Source organism: Narcine bancroftii, chromosome 2, assembly GCF_036971445.1.
Source record: "Narcine bancroftii isolate sNarBan1 chromosome 2, sNarBan1.hap1, whole genome shotgun sequence".
NCBI classification, from domain to species: Eukaryota; Metazoa; Chordata; class Chondrichthyes; order Torpediniformes; family Narcinidae; genus Narcine; species Narcine bancroftii.
The window spans coordinates 151,110,283-151,130,961 of NC_091470.1; the positions used below are offsets into that span (position 1 = coordinate 151,110,283).

General features: G+C 41.4%; 1 protein-coding gene across 7 annotated transcripts in view; it reads right to left on the reverse strand.

Moving 5' to 3' along the window:
- LOC138754369 (MORN repeat-containing protein 1-like) overlaps positions 1-20,679 on the reverse strand; it is a 260,124-nt gene that overhangs the window by 191,467 nt on the left and 47,978 nt on the right. For all 7 annotated transcript variants that reach the window (XR_011351710.1, XM_069918561.1, XM_069918560.1 and 4 more), the window contains 3 exons: positions 20,434-20,544; positions 14,258-14,381; positions 13,171-13,346 (listed from right to left, as the gene is read on the reverse strand). Coding sequence is in view for 6 of the 7 variants with exons in the window: in XM_069918561.1 (XP_069774662.1) it covers positions 13,171-13,346; positions 14,258-14,381; positions 20,434-20,544 (411 nt within the window). In the remaining variant the exon portion in view is untranslated. The remainder of the gene's footprint in view (positions 1-13,170; positions 13,347-14,257; positions 14,382-20,433; positions 20,545-20,679) is intronic.

The window sequence follows — 20,679 nt, forward strand, 5'->3', positions numbered from 1 at the left end:
GCAGTCTGACTAGCACTGCCAGCCTTCTAATGTCCCACCCAGTGTGATCATTTTTGACTCTATCTAGTCTAGACAGTGAGCAGTGTTCAGTTAGTCAATGATTTTTTTATTAGTCAAGCACAGTGACTAATTAAGTCCTCCCATCTTCGTCCAGACTGGGGTTCCAATCAAGCATCTTTTGTTCCATGTGGCTCAAAGCTATTTACACATGCTTCAGGAAAAGCAGAAGACAATAAAATTTATGGAACATTTGTACCTTAAGAATGTATTTAAAGCTATTTCAAGTTGTTTTCAAACATTGCAACTGCTATACTATGCAAATGCAGCTGCTAATTGTGCAGTTCCCACAAACAAACATAAGATATTATTTTAGTAATATTGATTCAGGGATAAATTTGATGTCTTATAAAAGCAGCCCCTATCCTCAAATACCCACACTGCACTCTGCTACCATTGGAAAAATGGTACAGGAGCCTAAAGACCGAGCACTCAGCAGCATGAGGACAGCTTCTTCCCCACTGCCATCAGATTCCTGAATAATCAATGAACCAAAGACACTGCCTTACTTTTTGCCCACTATTATGGTTTTTTTTATAGTAATGTTGTAAGATGGTTATAATATGTATGTTTTCACTCTGATGCTGCCACAAATCACTGCACTTCATGACTTGTTCATGACAATAAATCTTGATTCTAATTCTGAAGTTTGGTGAAGATAGCAGGAAGAAGGATCATAATGTTCCTCACGTTTACCTGAGAAACAGGAACTTAGTTTAATGTCTCAACTGCTTTGAAAATATGGCTCTCCTGCAGAAAATCTAGGAGTGTCAGTCTAGATTTTGTGTTCATGTCTCTGATTTCTCAGCAGTCTTGAGAGGGATCAGTGTTATCACTGAGTCACAGTTAATACCTGAATACACAGCAGAGGATGGAGAGTTGGTCACTTGTCAATAGGGAATGACACTTAGCCTGTACTTAGGAAGCACAATAACTTGAATAGGATGAAAAGAAATATACAGGGAGAAACAAACTTGGTAGGAAAAAGGAAAAATATAAATTTTCCTGCAATTCTCAAAGGTTTTATTAGCCACTGAAGCATTTGAAAAGTAATGAGCAATCCAAATACGAAGAAATTAACTGCAAAATGAAGGGCCTGTGCTTTGAAAATAAATTTTGTGTGCAACTGGCTGACACAATGATTTTTTTTTTCCAGTGCCTATGAACAAGGTTTTACATTGCAAGCTTTCCCAGGATGGTTCACAATGGTGTAATGTTATTTTCCTTTGTAAGTGCAGCTCATTTCCACAGGCCCATAAAGGTATGCTTTATCTACAATATATGCTTGCTGTGTCTCACAGAGATGAGTCTCCTATCCAAATGTATTATTAACATACACTTCCACTTCTATTTCTGGTGTACTTCAGCATGGTTAATACATCATGTGCTGTTCCATAAGTGCACAAATCAATACTGGAAGAACACTAGGGCAACAATGTATAATGGTACTATTTATTTTGTCTCCTCAAGTTTCTAGCTTTTTTTTTTAAAAGTTGTCAATTTATTCAGCTCTTTGGCCCTTCTAGTCTGAGCCAAACTAGTTTTCTGCCTAGTCCCACTGACCTGCATCCAGTACATTGCACCCCTTACCCCTCCCATCCATGTACCTGTCCAAATTCTTGTAAAATGTTAAAATTGAGCCCACATTCACCACTTCAGCTGGCAGCTCGTTCAACACTCCCATCACTCTGTGTGAAGTTCCCCTTATGTTCCCCTAAACTTTTCCCCTTTCACTCTTAACCCATGTCCTCTGGTTTGTACCTCACCTACTCTCAGTGGAAAAGGCCTCTCTACATTTACTCTGTCTATCCCCCTCATAATTTTTAATAACTCTATCAAAGCTCCCCCCATTCTTCCACTCTCCAGGGAATAAAGACCTAACGTGTAACCTTTCCCCGTTACTCAGTTCTTGTATTCCGGACAACATCCTAGTAAATCTTCTCTGTACTCTTTCCTGTAGTTCGGTGACCAAAACTGCACACAATACAGCTCCTATGCTCAAATACTTTGATTTATGAAGGCGAATATGCCAAAAACTCTATTTACAACCCTATCTACCTGTGATGACACTTTCAGGGAACTATGCACCTGTATTCCCAGATCTCTCTGTTCTACCACACTCCTCAGTGCCCTACCATTTACCGTGTATGTCCTTTCCCTTGGAAAGTTCTTTTAAAAAGTTTCAGCTTCCTCACCAAATGTGGACTTTACATCTTCATGAAAATCAGTAAAATACACTTCAAATACAAGATGCAGGTTAATATATTGGAATCCTGAGTGAGACGAAAGGAGGTGATTATTAATCCTACACAACACATTGAATTTGAATTCTAATCTGCTTTTCCCTTTCTGAGAACAATTCCTCAGTTCAGCTTTCCTGAAGGGTGTTTACTTATTGTTGAGGTACATTTCTTGGGTTGCCAACAAATCTCTTGTATCTTATTCACTCCTTGTGTAAAGATTTAAGACAGATCAAGAACAAAAAGCCTGCACCTTTCTGGTCTGTGTTGCTTAATATTACACCAGACCATGCCTTTTCTCTTTTCACCATCAGAAGATTGTGCCACCATTTCTCTGCCGATAGTCGCGTCTCCGCATCCAGAATTGTTTTTAGATTTAATTAGATTTGAAATATCAGTGAGATAAGATTTTCAATTCGAAGCCTGTGTTATCCAATCCAGAGGCTTAACAAGCCATGTTAATTCCTTGGCAGATGATTGTTAACGGCCTGCAAAAAGCTCTCATTTCATGAATATCCAACATAAAATTCTCCAAAGTCGTCCTCTGGGAATAGGTGGGTAGGATAGGAACCAATGAAGAGTTAAAATTAATGAGGTTGTGCGGCTGATGTAAAGCATTCCAAAGTCTTCAATTCCATTTGCACAAAAGCTGAAGAAACAGAAACAAAATACTCATACGGGCAAACTAAAAAAATACAAAAATATGTAAGTAAAACAAACCTGAATCCAAACCAAGTAGAATTAGTTTTGGCCATGTGTGGCTAATAGTTTAGGGTTTCTTGGATTACATTTCCCTTATTGAGTCAACCAGTTTCTCTCTGGGTCAGCTCGCCCTCCATTGACACTATCCTGTGGATTATCAGCAATGTCAAGATGGCCAAATCTCTTTTATCAGAATTTCCATGCCTACTAATGTCCACAAACAGTTTTGGATTACAGTTAATAATTAATTTTAAAGTCACTGATGAAGCACTGAGGATGCTACACAGAAGATGGTGAAAAGTCAAAAAAATAAGGAGATAGGATGCAGGAAGATGAAAGTAAGGGCCAGGGAAGCTCAACAGGTGAGTGATCCCAGGAGAGGATGTATTTAAATAGGAGATAATACAATATTTCACCTGTAAGAGTCAATGGTCAGAAAATCTTATGCTTAATTTTTGTTTATAATTCATGGCCTGAGCCACTATTTAAATACCCGTCCTTAAGCGCACTTGAGAAGGTCGTGAAGAGCTGCCTTCTTCAACCACTGCAGACTATGACATGTGGGTATACCGATAATACTGTTGAGGAGGGAGTTCTAGGATGTTGACTCAGCCACAGTGAAGGATCTGCAATATATATTTCTAAGTCAGGATAGTGTGTGATTTGGAAGGCTTGGTGCTCTCGTGGTTTTGCCCTCTTTATCCTTCTTGCTGCTAGAGATCATAGGTTTGGCAGTTGCTGTCCAAAGAGCCTTGGAGAGCTGCTGCAGTGCTTCTTATAGATGCAACAAACTCCTGCTGCTGCTGAGCTTTTGTAGTAAAGTGAGTGAATGGTTGTAGATGAGGTGCCTTCCAAGCGGGTTGATATTGTATTGCATCAAAACGTCTTGAGCGTTGTTGAAGCTGAACTCATTCAGACAAGTGGAGAATATTCCATCACATTCCTGACTTGAGCTTTGTTGATGTTGGCTGGCTTTGGAGAGTTAGGTACGTTACTTGCCTCAGGATTTCTTGCACCTGACCTGCTCTTATAGCCACTATAGATGCCTACTCTACTTCACCTTCCAGTCAATGGTAACCCCCCCCAGGATATTGATACTAGGCCCTTTCAAACAGCCATGTAATATGGCATTAACCGGGCAATTTGCATGGTTACCACCCCAGTTATGCAGCAGTTTGAGGATCCTACCAGGTCAACCCCGTCAAAACCCAACCAGGACCCTAACCTCTGAGGTAGTCAGGGAACCCAATTAAACTAATCTAGGTCTTGTCCATGGCTGATTTGAAAACAAAAATGGCAGTCTCGCTTAGTCAGGTGCGTCACCAGGCAGCCAGCATCTGAATATCTGGCAGTACTTCTGGTGAGTCCTGATTCGTTATTGCAGGGCGGGATCCCCCTTAAATCGCTGGGTTGGCGATTTAATGGGTAGATACCCCTGCGATTTGAAAGGTACTTCCAGCACCTTTGCCCCAGTAGTTGCACCCAGATCCCAGGAGGGCTACCCAGGTGCTACAATTTGAAAGAGGCTATTAATGGTAATGTCATTGAATGTCAAGGACTGAACTTTCTCAAGTTGCCATTGGCCAGAATTTGTGTGGCACAAATATAACTTGCCACCTATCAGGCCAAACCTGGATATTATTCTTATCTCTCTGCATTTTACTGTGGACTGGCTTATCTGAGGAGTTACTAATGAACATTGTGCCATCATCAGCAAAGGTTCTACCTCTAACTTTCTAATTGAAGTGAAATAGAAACATAGAAACATAGAAGATAGGAGCAGGAGTAGGTCATTCAACCCTTCGAGCCTGCTCCGCCATTCAACGAGATCATGGCTGATCTTAAAGTTCAGTACCCCGTCCCCGCCTTCTCGCCGTAACCTTTAATACCCTTATACTGAAAAAGATCTAATTCCCTCTTAAATATATTTAATGAACCTGCCTCTACTGCCCTCGGTGGCAATGAATTCCACAGATTCACCACCCTCTGGGTAAAGAAATTCCTCCTCATCTCGGTCCTAAATGGTTTGCCTATTATCCTCAAACCATGGCCCCGGGTTCTGGATTTTCCCGTCCTTGGAAACATCCCATCTGCATCCATTCTGTCCAGTCCTGCCAGAATTTTATATGTCTCTATGAGATCCCCTCTCAATCTTCTAAACTCCAGCGAGTACAATCCCAATTTGCGCAATCTTTCCTCATAAGTCATTCCTGCCATTCCAGGTATCAGCCTGGTGAATCGCCTCTGCACTCCCTCCATTGCAAGAACATCCTTCCTTAGATAAGGTGACCAAAACTGCACACAATACTCCAGGTGTGATCTCACCAAGGCCCTGAACAGCTGCAGTAAGGTATCCTTCTTCCTATACTCAAACCCTCTTGATATGAAGGCCAACATACCATTTGCCTTTTTAACCGCCTGCTGTACCTGCATGCTCGCCTTCAGAGACTGGTGTACAAGTACCCCTAGGTCTCTCTGCACTTCCCCATCTCTTAATCTATTGCCATTCAAATAGTAATCTGCCCTCCAGTTTGTATTACCAAAGTGGATAACCTCACATTTATCCACATTGTAGTGCATTTGCCATGTATCTGCCCAGTCCCTTAATTTATCCAAATCTCACTGGAGCTTTCTGACTCCCTCTTCCATGCACACAACCCCTCCTAGCTTAGTGTCATCTGCAAATTTGGAGATATTACATCCAATCCCCTCATCCAGATCATTAATGTAAATTGTGAACAGCTGGGGTCCAAGTACAGATCCCTGTGGCACCCCACTGGTCACTGCCTGCCACTCAGAGAATGAGCCATTTATCCCAACTATCTGTCTTCTATCTGCCAGCCAGTTCTCAATCCACATCAATACTTTGCCCCCAATCCCATGAGCCTTGATTTTGTAAGCCAGTCGTTTATGCGGGACCTTATCGAAGGCCTTTTGGAAGTCTAGGTACACCACATCCACTGGCTCTCCCCCATCTATTTTACTTGTCACCATCTCAAAGAATTCCAATAGATTTGTCAAGCACGATTTACCTTTTGTAAATCCATGTTGACTCTGTCCGATCCCTTCTCTGCTAGTCATATTCTCCGCTATTACATCCTTAATAATGGATTCCATCATTTTGCCCACTACTGATGTAAGGCTCACCAGCCTATAATTCCCCGCTTTTTCTCTACCCCCCTTTTTAAATAGTGGGGTAACATTAGCTACCCTCCAATCCATGGGTACTGATCCTGAGTCTATCAAGTTCTGGAAAATAATTCTTAAAGCATCTGCTATCTGAATGGCCACTTCCTTAAGTACCCTAGGATGTCGAAATCTTTGATGAAGCTGCTGATGATGCTTGGGTCTAGGACACTACCATGAAGAACTCCTGCGGAGATGTTCTTTGATCGAGCTGATTAATCCCACCACCACCACATTTTCCTTTGTGCTAAGTATGATTCCAACCAGCAGAGTTTCCCACTGGTTCAAATTGACTCCAGTTTAGGGCATCTCCTCCCTCACATAATAACCATCACTGTGAAAGTCTGCATATCATACTGTGGAAGATTCTGTGGGGATGCCCCCTTCCAAATATTGAGATGTGGTGGTGGAGGAGGGGGGCAGAGAGGAGGGAGGAAGGGATAGGGAGCACAGGCTAATAGGTAAGACTGGATATAGTTGGGAGGGAGGAAAAAATAAAAGCTGATCTGATGGGGGAGGGCAGCTCTCTGGTAGGAGAGGGAAGGCAAGGGGTAGAGAGCTGAAGAAAAGGAAACAGAAGGATAGGGAAAGAGAGAGACTTGGGGGAGGGGTTTAACAGAAATTGGAGACTTTGCTTGCCTATTCTTTGCTCATTCCTTGTTAAAGAGCTCAGGCCTGAACCCTTTACTTCAATTGAATTGTGCCTGAGCTACTGAGTCTCTCCAACACATTTGTGTATGGCACTCAATCCCAGTGTCTGCAGACGTTCTTGTTTAACTTCTGAGTAGAGTGTACTGAAGGGTCAGAAATACACATAATGATACACTGTGCAACTCTCACACTGACGTTCTCTGTTTTAGCTCAATATCCTTGCTGTCATCCTAACTTCACGTGATAATAAATGTAATGAAAGCAAGTAAAGTGCTAGACAGTTACAGAACTCCACAACAAAGTCAATGGTCACTAAGCCATTCACTGGCTGTTTGTGACTACGTGCGAAGGTCAAGAACTGTACATACTGATGATGAAAATTATACATTCTCAAACAAAGAGCACACAACTGATGCTGATGCACTGTCACATCTCATACCACCCACCCAGCCTCAACAGCACCTTGCACTGTCTCTGGATAAAATTAAGCTCCGTCACTTTCTCTGTTGGAGTGACACAGCCAGTTCTGGTTGTGCACTGCCCTCTTCCTTCCTCAGATCTTATTACAACCCTCGAAACACTTTTTGGAAATGGGTTGGAAAAATTGTGAATGAAGCTCAAAGTTATCGGTCACATTTCAGTTTGCAGCATCTATTTGTTGCTGAGATGGTAACAAGCTGCTGCTTTGCCCGTGTACATGATAAAGGTTCCATAAAGCTGGCACAGCACAAAAAAGTGTGGAAAAATAAAGCGTACTGTGCATGTGGAGTTGCTGATTGTACATTTCTCGCCAAGGGAAAATGGAACAAGATGTGTTCACAAATCCTTTTATTTAATTGCACTCCGGCTTTGTTTTAAAGGCTGGTGTGCTGAGAAAAATGACTCCAGCCTTCAACAGGGCTAATTACCAATTATTTTTCTCACTCACCACTGTGATGTAAAACATCCCAACTCTGGCATATGCTGGGACATGTTTAGTGCCACGTTTCGCATTCGGTTTCCTATTAAAAATCCTCCAGGTTCTCACAACAGAGGACTGGAGTTATCGTGGAGTAGCCCAGAGGGAGCAAAGGTAGGGTAAATTCAGGTAAGCCATTACAGCACTGTAATGGCAGCTCAAATGGTAACTGTTAATTAGTCAGTCATGAAAGCTCTGTGGATTAAATAATCCTGCTTGGGGAACATTGTGTGAAAATCTTCAGCAAAATATTTTAGACTACAAGAAATGTTCCTATTGTATGACAGTGACTAACCACACTTTAAAGGCACTTTCTTTCTGAGGTCAGGAAACATGTGATGTATTTGCAAATTCTTTTCATTTTGTATGTGGTTCTGGTACCCTTTTATGAGGCTAAGTCATGGTCCCATGATGTTGCAACAAAAAGAACTTCAGAGGCAAACCAACTCAATTTCCCCACCCACCAAATCGACAGGAACAGACTAGATGATGCAAACATACATAACTTCTGAACACATTTCAGCTACACTAAGCAATCGAGGTAGGAAAACATGCAGCATGCTACTCGTTCAAACAACTGGACTTCACAGTTCTCAAATTTCCATGAGATATATAGAAATGGATTTTAAAAGATAAGAACTTAGGAAGATCAGTTAACCATTCAGCTACTGAAACCTATTCATTCATTTAACCAGATTTTGGCTGATTTGGTGGGCACTGTCTGTACATTCTCCCTGTCTCTGTGTGGGTTTCCTCCCACCCTTCAAAACATATAGCAGTTGTAGGTTAATTGGGTGTAATTGAGCGGTATGGCCTCATGGGTCAGAAGGGCCTGTTACTGTGCTGTATGCCAATTTTTAAAAAAACTGTATTTGCACTATTTTGGTGAGAAAGTAGGAGTCTTCCCCTCCACCACTTACTTCCACTGTAATCATGAAATTGAAACCAGTTGGGCAAAAGATGTATTTGTTCAAATGGCTGTGCAGATAGGTGGACTAAATGCTATAATTCTCTCAGAAGTGCTGAGAAAAATGACTCCAGCCTTCAATAGGGCTAATTCCTTCAGGTGCAATTGTATGTCAGTCGCATTAGACCAGTGCTTTCAAACATTTTCTTTCTATTCACATACCACCTTAAGTAATCCCTATGCCATAGGTGCTCTGTGGTTAGTAAGGGATTACGTAAGGTGGTTAGTGAGTTGGAAGGGAAGGTTGAGAACCACTGTTCTGGACCCAATTGTTACTGAAATATTTTGCTTGAGAAAAATTGTCATTGGTTCATTTCCTTTGGAGTTATGAAACCGAGCACATAACGAGTCAATTAGGTACGATTAAAACAGCGTTTTTCAAAATTTTTTCTTTCCTCTCACATATCATCCAATGGCATAAATGATCTATGATTAGTAAGGGATTACTTAAGGTGGTATGTGAGTGGAAAAAAGTTTGACAACCACTGTATTTGACTAAAGTCAGCATAATTGTCACAATGAGCTACAAATCATTAGATGCACATTTTAATTATTTTCTTATTGAGGTGCAGTTTGCTCAAAGAATTTTTGAAATACAAGCAATTAACAATCATCTGGGAGAAAGCTCAACATATGCCTCTTGATACCAAAAGATAGCAATTTAAAATAAATATGCGATGGGAAGGGTAGGTAGTTGAAGTTACAGATGGACAGGGCATCGTGGGCCTCCACAGGATGCCAAGGTTGGATTTTCATTTTGCAATCATTCAAATTCAGATAGCAGTAGGGGTAGATGGGATAATATCTCTCATAACTCTATCTTTACAGGATTACCCACCAGAAGTGATGGTAGATTCAAATTATATCTGTCCATATTTTTTTTTTAACCATTTAATGCTTGAACAATGGTATTATTTCCTTGGGTGGGGATAAGTGCTGCTATTTCAAAAACCTGCCTGCCTGGAGAGTAATGATTTCATTTTTAAAAAAATTCACCTCAAAGGACTTTGAGAGAATAATGAGAAATTAGGCAGTGGGCCTAATGTTTGGTCAATAGAATAGGTTTTAATTGGTATCACAAAAGTCCAGCAAGATTCAGCATGAAAGTGAGATGTAAAGAAGGAATTCAAGCTTAGGTTCAAGAAATCTGAATGGAGCAATGAAAGTCAGAGATGTGCCAGAGGTCAGAATTGAAGGATTGCATGGAAATCAGAGCACCAGTGGGCAAATCCAGATATAACACAATGAGCCATTGGACCCTTTTTTTGTTCTTCCCAGAAGTGAAGTTTTTTTCAAAAGGGAACGCACCATGAGAAGAAAAGATTTTCTGTGAAAGATAGGCTTCACGCCCTTGACGCAATCAAGAATAGAAGTCAAACCCAAGTTGCATGAGACCTTGGCTTACTTGAATCAACACCAAGATAAGTTACACACGTCGCTTCGGAAAGTCAAGGAAGCTGTGGGACTAAAGGCCAAATGCATGAAGACAACCAAAGATGTCAGCCTCGATCACTCCCTATACGAGTGGTTTGTTCAAGCTCAGAAGTGGTGCTCAGAAGGCTTTCCAATTTCTGGGCCTATTCTCAAAGCTCAAGCTGAGAAGTTTGACCAGCTGATCAATGGAAAAACCTCAAAGCTAGCAGTGGATGGCTAGACCAGTTTAAATGCCATCATTGGATTTCTCAAGTGTTAAGTGTCTGGAGAAATTCGCGCCGCCGCCAGCGAATACCCAGCAGAACTAAAAACTCTCCTAGAAGAAGGTGGCTACGTTGAAGGACAAGTGTACAACAGTGACAAAACAGGCCTCTGCTACATGATCCAAGACTGCACGCCGTCTTGCAAAGATGACGCCCATAACATGAGGGGTTTAATCAACGCAAAGATTACATGTAATTGTTGTTTTCTGTTAATATGATTGGAACACATAAGTTAAGACAACTCGTGATTGGCAAATCTCGCTCACTCCGATGTTTCTACCATGTCAACATAAAGTCATTACCATTCCAATGCTTGGATGATCAGTGTCATCTTAGAGGATTGGCTTTACAAAACTATTGTCCCTGCCGTCTGTGTTCATTTGCTCACACAAAAACCATAAGCTGCAACGGAAAGATCTGAGTTTCTTACCTTCCAAAGAACACTACATCCAAGATCCACCCCCTTAAGATCAAGGATCATCTCCATGTTCAAGCAGAATTACAGGCATGAATTAATTTGTAGAACTGTAAACAAGTCAACAACGCTGGAAGACTATCTGAAAAGCATTAACATTAAGGAAGTTTGCCACTTAGGTGGGAAGGGCTGGGCAGCAGCCAGCTCCTCGTGTGAAGAAAAATGCTGGGAGAAGGGTCTGGGTCCAGCCTTTTCATTCCGACAATCTACCAAGGAAGATGATGAGGATGAGCAGGAATTCTACGGCTTCACAGATGAAGGGTGCGTGAGGCAGAGAGGCTGTTTGAAATTAGCAAAGAGGATTTACACCAATGGTACTTTGCCGATGACGAATGCCCAACATATGAGCGCCTGACGGACTCTGAGATCATCCATAATGTTACCATAGCACCGGTTCCATTGAGGAGCCTCCACCCTTCAGTGCCTGAAGCCGTTGAGTACCTCGAGGCCGGCCTACGTTGGCTGGAGTCCCTGGACTCCATAAAAATCCTTCAGCCCAGAGGCATTTTTGGTTTCGCTTGCTGCCAGCAACAAGCTGCATTCAAGCAACGAACACTCGATTGCTTTTTTAAGAAATAAAATGATGATTGTAAGAAATAAAAAGATGATTGCAAATACAGGTATTTAACATGTATTCTTTATTTTTAGAAACCGCTGTTTTTCGTGAACCCCGATTTAGCACAACCCTGCTTTTTTGGACCCCAACTATTGTATTATAATGGGGTTCCACTGTAATTTTAAACAAATGACAGATTGCACTCAGCTGGAAGGGAAAAATAAAGTTCTACAACTTTTCTTGTTTGGCTTATTCAGTGAAACTGCAATGGGTGCTGCTGCTTTTTTCACCTGAAACAGCAAAGTCCAGAAACCCAGACAGATGAAGAACCCATTTTGCCACTGGTATCAGAAAGTTTGCCATTTTGCTGCTGGATACTGGCATAGCAGGAAATATGAAAACAGGTGAATCATTTGCACCTCAGAAACGTACAATGAAAATGTTAAAACTGCAAGCAGTGAATAGTGCCTCCTAATCAGTTTTAAATCAGAGGCTGTGAAAAGATCTAAACAGGCCCATCTGAAAATACTTTGTGCACTGCTTACTGGCGTTTCAGGCCTGAGCCCTTCTTCAAGGTATACCATTTCTGTGTGTTTTTATACATCACAGCATTTGCAACATTTGTGTTTCACTTTATTACTTCTGGCCCTGGATTCCTCTCCCAGTTTCTTTCTCCCTTTATGCATGCTATATGAACAATTTCATCTTAGTTTTCAGACCCAAAACATTGACTGACCATTTTTACCCCTAGTCGCTGATTGACTACACAGCAGAAAAACATGCAAGATTCAACACATTATAGACCATAGTTGGGTAATCCCATCTCTTCTTTGCTACACAGGAATGTCAACTGAAGAATAGCAGATGGTTCAGAAGTAATGTTGAATTCTTTCTTTCTTTGGCTTGGCTTCGCGGACAAAGATTTATGGAGGGGGTAAAAATGTTGAATTACTGCAGATATTATCTGGGGTCATATCTGAGCATGGTATTCATTGGAATTTAGGAGAATGAGGGGAGATCTCATTGAACGTTGAAAGGCGTGGATAGAGTAGATGTTGAAAAGTTGTTTCCCATTTTGAGAGAATCTAGGACGAGGGCACAACTTCAGGATTAAAGGACATTCACTAAGAAGTTCTTCAGCCAGAAGGTGGTAAATCTGTGGAATTTATTGCTAAGGCAGTTGTGGAGGCCAGTGATTGGGTGTATTTAAGGCAGAGATTGACAGATTTAACCAGGCCATCAAAGGTTATGGGAAGAAGGTCGTGCATTGGGACTGAGAGGGAAAATGGATCAGATCATGACTGAATGGAGGGGGAAGACTCATTGGGCTGAATAGCCTATTTATGCTCCTATGTCTTATGGTCTTAATATCAGTTCATGAAAATAGTAGAAGGGTAAGGTTCAATCAGCATGGGTCCCTAGCATAGCCATCTTGGGCCCTGTGTGTGATCAGTAGCTAGTGTGGGCCCTATTGCAACTGCATATGGGTTCAGCATTGGTTCTAATACTACAAATGGGCCCCCATCACAAGTCCTGGCTTAGCCTAATGGAGCATTCCAGCACAGCTCAGAGTAGATTCTGATATACTCCAGCAAGGACATCAAATATAGACTTGGAAGTTGTAGCTGTTCATGTTTATCAATCCTTTTTGTGAAATGAGCTATATAATTTCAGCTCTTACCATCCAATGACCCATGAGTGCTTCCAGTTGCTTCAAGGAAATCCAGTTTTGAACAATTCTCTTCGCTATTTTTAACACTCAATGAACTGGCAGGAGTAATTTCAGATTCAGTTGATGCAATATTGTCAGAATCTGGCACATATTCTACCAGGGGATAGCTGATAGCACTGTAACCACTGCGTAAACAAAGTACAAGAGTTTCAGTCACAACCAATTCCAAGCTTAACCCTACCTACTTAATCAATCCCATCCGAGTAATATGGCGGTCATTTTTAAATGGGGTTTGAATAAAGCTGAAGGTTTAAAAAAAAAAGGTGTTGCTTGCTTCCAAACACCAATGCACTCATGCACAGACAACTTTCCACTGAAAATATCCCGTTATTATTATGAGATACATTAGGAGCAAAGGTAAATGAAGCTCATATTCGATGTAGAAGCGAGCCAGTGAGGAAACATGTCCTCTTGTTGCTGCAAGGTTGGTAAATGTTGGTTTTAGGAAAGGTACAGGTGTAGAGAAAAGGATGATGGCTTCATTCAGTTGGATCCACAAGAAATTCTTTACAAATATCAGCCAATGTCCTATTTCTGTTTGGCTGTCTAATTTGAATGAGGGATTCAATTTCATGAGGGGCTCATCACAGTGGGATTAGCAGTCATCAATACAGTATATATTGCCAGCTCACTATCCAATTATCTAAACAGATTTCGTTAAAAAAATGCATTCTGAATAACCTCACCTGCCTTGTAAGGGGCCATTTTATATTGCTTCATTATTCACAAACAGGCAATTACATATTGCATTAGAAATTACAGAACTTCAAGTTACTGGCTCTCCTGATGGTTTTGGAGATAAAAGTACTTAACTGTTCTGTGTTAACTAATACAGTCTAGGGCATCAGTTAACAGACCATGAAAGACCCTAGGGCTAAGGAAGGGAAAGAATTTTCTTCTAGACTTACACTTGAAGAATGCAACAATGACTGCAACATGGGTATGTTCATGACAAGAGAAAAATTAGAAAAGTTCTACTGAAACAGAGTTAGAGAGAGAGGTTCTTTTGAATTGTATCATTAGCCAGAACACTTACTAAGGTGTTTCAACAAGTGGCTCTTCTACATCTTCTGGGAGATGCAGTGAAGTGGTGCTAACATTTGGGGAGAGCTGAATGTAGTTCACTCCTGCCCATATCTGCAAAAGTCTTCCATTTTCAGCTAAAAGAAGATAAAATCTCATTAATATTAAAAGTACTGTCATCCTGTTCAGTCCTTTCATGGTAGGAACACATCACAGACCAGAAAGAGCTTAGCTCCCAATGTATGAAGAAGTGGGGTACTCTGACAAATTTGCTTTAATTGGTCTTCTTGATGTTTGAATTTCATGAAAATGGTTTGTCTTCTCATTGTTGGATAAAACCAAGATGAGAAAAGCAGGTTCCATAGTATAAGCAATATCTGGGAATCTGGGAATTAATAGGGACATTGATTTAAACCTCATACATGGGCCCCAAAGCTTCAGACAAAAAGTTTGTACGCTCCTGGTTTATGAGGTCATCCAAACATCTGAATTACATTACAAGCTCACAGAGCTTTACATGACCATTTAAGATCTACTTCCAAGAGGAAATCTCTGTATTCCAAAACAGATCACATACAAGGAGCCACATGGTTTTTTGCACATAAAATGGTATTTTGCCCATTTTATTTTATAACCCTCCCAATACATGACGACTGATCTATCCCAACATATGGAATATACATTGGTCCAATTGACCTTTTCTTACACATTATTATAAGAATTTACCTATACAAAAATTTGTAACTACGAATTCTCACTTCTTCTCCTGACCACCCCATTCTCACGTCAGTTGTTTTGACATGCCAACTAGTTGCTGAAGGTAGGTGGAAATGCTGGTCAGATGGAAAGGGTTGCGATTGAGTCTGATTCACAGTCTAGCAAACAAACATTTCCCAGCAGGAGCCATGAGCAGAAACTCTGACTGATATTTACCTCCCCCCCAAACTTGAGTCACAGAGACGATTGTAGCAATGCTGCTACTTCCCCCTCCCCACCCCCAATCGAAGAAAAACTAACAGTGCATAGATCTGACTGGCAAGAAATGTTCTATATCTGGAGGGCTCAGTGAACACAATGTTTTTGAGGATGGGAGTAGGCAGGGAGAGGTTCCTAATAGAATGAGAAATGAAAATGTGTTTGTGAGACTTTTAATAGTCAGAAAATTTAAAAAAATGAAATCAAGTATTTTTCTCATAGATATTTTCATTGGCATAGCAACAAGAAAGCAATAAATTATTATGCACAGCTGGAATATAACATCTGCAAACTTGCAGGATTGTTAAGGATTTTTCAGTCTGAAGCCATCAGTAGAGTGTTTCCAGGTATCTGTTGTCACAACAATAGTCTAAAGTTATTGCTGCTATTATATGGGCAACAGATGGGTTGGTCACCTGATCACAAGCTGATTAACTCGGCATTTTATAACTTCCACAGTGAATGCTATAACATCAGAGACGTGTGGCTGCCAAGAGGAAATACAAGAAAACCTAGCTGTCTCTCTTCTTCCCAAAGATAGCTGTGAAGGGAATATAGCTTGATTCACTTCCAAATATTTTGGCAAGGGGAGATCACTGGAGGAAAATTTTTACTGCACTTTTGAGCAACTTTCCTAGTTACCCATCTGAATGCTACAAAAATGTTTTGCCCAAACTACCCAACCTGATTCAAAGCTGTTAATGCATATCATCGAAGCTGGAACATCGCCCAGCTCCTGGAGGTGAGCCATGTTAACTTAGACATTGAATAAATCAAGGAAGGATTTGTTAAATTTGATTCTTTGCACCTCATTTTCTCCTCTCCAACTTCTAACAGTGAGAACCCATAATGAGGCATTGTGCCAACACCTGTCAACTTACCCTTATATACGAGTTCTACTTGATGTGTTACATGGAATATTTGAATAGGCCAAGCTAAGACCTGGTCTCACCAAACAACTACAGGGTACCATTCCCGAGATCAGGAAAGAGGGCATCAGCTGACACGTTTCCCAATCTCACACACCCCTCCCCCACTCACTGCTAGTTAATTCCTGGCCCATTGAGGTCTATTTATGCTTCTCCAATTTTTTTTTTATCTCTAGGCTAAGTCATTCTAAATGAAATAGAGATGATGCAAATCCCACCTGCTAGGTCAAAGGCTAATAACACTCAATTCTCCAATGTATACTTATCTGCATAATTATTAATTGCAGGCGGGATTTTCTGAAGCCAGGAAGAACTCTGGGTGATAGGAGAGGAAAATTCAAAGTAAATTACATTAAAAAAAAGGAGCAACTTAGGCTCAGAATCAATGTCAAATAATGAATATCAGCCCCTCTTATTTTAAAGAAAGAGTTTAGGATTGCTAGCTGTAGTCAATCACAGATAAATGTGCTTATTTTGTCTTTTCATGCCTCAGAGAAAACCTCTCATTATTTCACCCCATATTGCTCGTCAGTTCAGGAAATCATTGGAGATGCAACTCCCTGGCACACCTTTATTTTATAGTCTTTATTCTGGTGGACATAACCATCACATTTGTAGGCAGCATTAATCCCTTCATTACAATTAGACAAGCAGAATTCTACAGTGAACCTATTTTGAGGGGGCCCTATCTTCTTTTTCTCCATCTATAAACAAAGCAGACTACCATCAGCCCATGGGAGATTTGTCTCTGCAGGCCCCGTTTGCAAGCTCTTTCTCTAACAAGCTGGATAAGTGCCAGTCCATAGTAAGCACTGTCTCTGCAGGCCCAGTTTATTGTCTCATCTCTATAATAAAGCTGAACAAGCACCAGACTATAGCAGCCTGTCTCTGACAATCTCACATATGCTCTCTCTGCAATTTTTTTGCCTCACTCCCTAACTGCACATTTTTTCCTCAATTTTGTACTTTGCCTAATGCATATTTCTTTATCTTTTTCTCAATTTTGTCTTTCTTTTCACCATCAAGGTTATATTAGTTTTATTGTCTCACATTCCTGTTTTTACTTTGTTAAACAAGAAAGTCTTCAGATGCTGTGATTGTAGTAAAACACATCAAAATGCTGGAAGAACTCAGCCAGTCTTGCAGCGCCCATAGGAGATAAAAATATATTGCCAACATTTCAGGCCTGAGCCCTTCTTCAAGGAATAAGTAAAGAATAGGAAAAAAACAAGAAATCTCAGAATGCAGACAATGCTGGCTGGGGGAGGGGTCCAGACCAACAAAAGGTGTAAATTAGATGTAATAAGGGGAGAGGTGAGAATTGATTTTGTCTGTGTGAAAGGAGATAGAGGAGAAAAAGGAGAGAGACAGACCTGGAGGAAGGTGATGGGGAAGAAGTGGGGAGGGGGTGGGGTTTAACGAAAGCCAGAGAAGTCAAAAGGCCATTTCAGTTTGGGTCTCCGCCTGTAGACTGGCTATGGAGTGGATCAAAAATGTGGAACTTACCATTCAGATTGCAGCCCAAAAAAGGAGAGGTGCCTCGTAGCGCCCTCGGGGGGTGCTGTAGCTCCACCCTTCATAAATACATGGCAGAGCAATGGCCGTCTTCCCTACCTATAATCCCCTATGCAGTTGAAACTGCTCTGTGGTTCCCAGAACAGTTCCAGCTGCATGGGGGATTATGGGTAGGGAAGGCGACCATTGCTCTGCCGCGTTTTGAGCCATAGAGAGCAGCCCTGAAGGCCAAAGTGGCCCAGTGTGGCTGTCCCAGCCCGCCCTGGCCACCCCCTGCTGCCCTGCTGGTTCCTGCTGACAGCTCCCACTACCCCGACTGCCCCTGCTGACAGCCCCCGCTGCCACGAGGGCTCCCTGCCCCACCTGACTTGGGGAGATGGGTTGCAGGCTGATGGCATCATCAGCCTGTCCCCAAGCAGCTGCCAATTCAGATCAATCGGTGGAGGGCTGCGCTGTGGAGATTATGCCTCTCGGAGAGAGGTTGGATTATGCGGCTCGGAGACCGCCTCCGCACATTCAGAGAGATAGGTCATTATGCATTTTGGCGGAGTTTCTCCGTCTTTACATCCTGACTTTTGGGATTTCTGAAATGGCTAAAGTTAATGCCATCCGGTTAGAGGGTACCCAGACGGAAGATGAGTTGTTCCTCCAATTTGCAGGTGGTCTCAGTCTGGCAGTGCATGAGACTATGGACAAACAGGTCAACATGGGAATGGGATGAGGAATTTAAATGGGTGGCCACTGGGAGATCCATGCTATTGCGGTGAACAGAGACAAGGTGCTCAACAAAGCGATCTGCCAATCTGTGTCCAGCCTCTCCGATGTTCTTTTCCTTGAGTGCTCTCTCTAATTTTCCTAGGATTTTTATTTTTCTACATCATTGGATATTGTTTTCTTGTCCTTACAAGTTGGCAGTTCTGGTGCAATTTGTTGGCTTTGAAGATCAGTTTACTGATAGAACCATTCTGCATTATTAGTTTCTTCGCTTCATTATTTGGCTATAAAAGTGCTATTTAATTGCAACCCAAAGTTTATTCTCTCTTCTATGGCAAGATAAATTATCAGATGGAAATGTGGAAATTCCATCAAGACAGGCATCATTACCTCATTTTATACACATGCACAGACACACCCAGACAGACTCATGCACTCTTTCCTTTAGATACAATCCAGTTCAAGTATTGGGCCTGTGGTTTATTTCCCTGCCAGATAGAAAAGACTATACTCCAAACTGGTCTGTGCATCAGGGCATTGTCTATCTAATTCGCCACGAGTTTTGTCTCTCCACATTTGCCTGTGAGTTGCACAGTGTTCTGCATTTTATAAATAAGGTACTGGTGCCGTAATATGAAGCCAGATCAGCACTGAGTCCTTCCGGAGCTTGTGAAAGCAAGCATTTGCAGGAAATGTTCACATAGTCTGACAGTTTGTTCCTCCCAAAAATTGGTCTTTTTGTGCCAGCCTGTCATTTTGAGTTTGCTTTAGATTAGTTTTGCTAGTGGGAAACCAATGTTGCTACTGACAGGTCTTAGCCATTAGCAAACATTTGCTGCTTGTGAAATAAATTAAATTGGAGACTTGCTCATTCAGGTAACTCCTTGTGCATTTAAAAGATGTGAAATTGGGTCATCTGCTGCAGGCTGCAATACATGACATCCAGCTATATACAGAGCCCAATAATGGGACAAAGTGACTGTTTTATTCACACCTCTCAGCTTGACTAGCCTTTTCCCAAAGTATGAAAGTATGTTCCTGCATAGTTTAAGTATGATATTGTATTATATTAAAGATTAAATATATGCTAAGAAACAATTGCATCTTTCATTCCTGTTTACTAAATGACAATATACAGTTTTCTGAACACTGACGTTAGCAGTGCTGAGAAATACTATCCTTTCCAAACCACATATTTTCCTGCATCTTACTCTAAGCTGCTTGGATTTATACTAACCAGACAAGCTGAACATAGGACTCTTACCCCCGAGAAAGTGGATTTAATTTTCTTGACCTGGATTTAAACCACAGACCCCAGGAACCAGCTTGTTGCATAATCCTCTTCCCCTAAAACCACCTGACTTTTCCTTAGCCTCTGTACCCAGGATGCTGGCATCTGACTCCATGGATTTAACAAGCCTTCTTGTATCTGAGTCAGTTGGCCATTCTTCATGTGGAGGCATTCAGGAGGCAAGTGTCTGCAGTCTTTAGAACTGAGAGAGGGGACTGAGAGTGAGAAGCAGAATCATAGTTTTACCTCTCTCAAAATCTTGCATCTGCCCTTTTTTCTGATAGAGTCCACATGATCAATAATACTGTGCTCAAATCCATCGGCACACAAGTCAGCCAACTGGGATTCACTTAGTGAAACACATAAGTCTGCAGACTCTGAGATTGTAGTGAAAACACACCAAAATGCTGGATTAAATCCAAAACCTATCAAAGCCTTGGCTTCCTGCTCCAAGCTCCTATGGCCACAATAGAAAATTTTGTGATATCTTAATTTTTAATTTAGACATACAGCACAGTAACAGGCCCTTTTGGCCCACAAGCCCATGCTGCCCAATTACACCCAATTAACCTACTACCCCTGGTACATTTTGAACGGAGGAAACCAGAGCACCCAAAAGAAACCCACGCAGACAAACTCCTTACAAAGAGCACCGGATTTGAACCCCAGTCACTGGCACTGTTACATCATTGCACTCCCTATCCGCACACCTTCTGCAAACCCAGTAATTTTATTTTTTAGGTAAGCTTGATAATAGCTCCTTACCTTTCATCACCTCTCCTTCGTTATTCTGTAGTTGAACTTCAATGGTAAAAGGAGACCCTTGCATTAGTTCTTGTACTGGCTCACCAAGAATCACCAGTTTAGCAGCTTCACCTTTTCCCAAAATAAAATGTTACACACTCACTCTCAGACAAGCAACACACATGCTTATTTTGAAAACAATATTATAAAGGGAAGAGTATTAAAAAAATCCTGCACATAGGAAGCAATGTGGATATAGAAGATTTT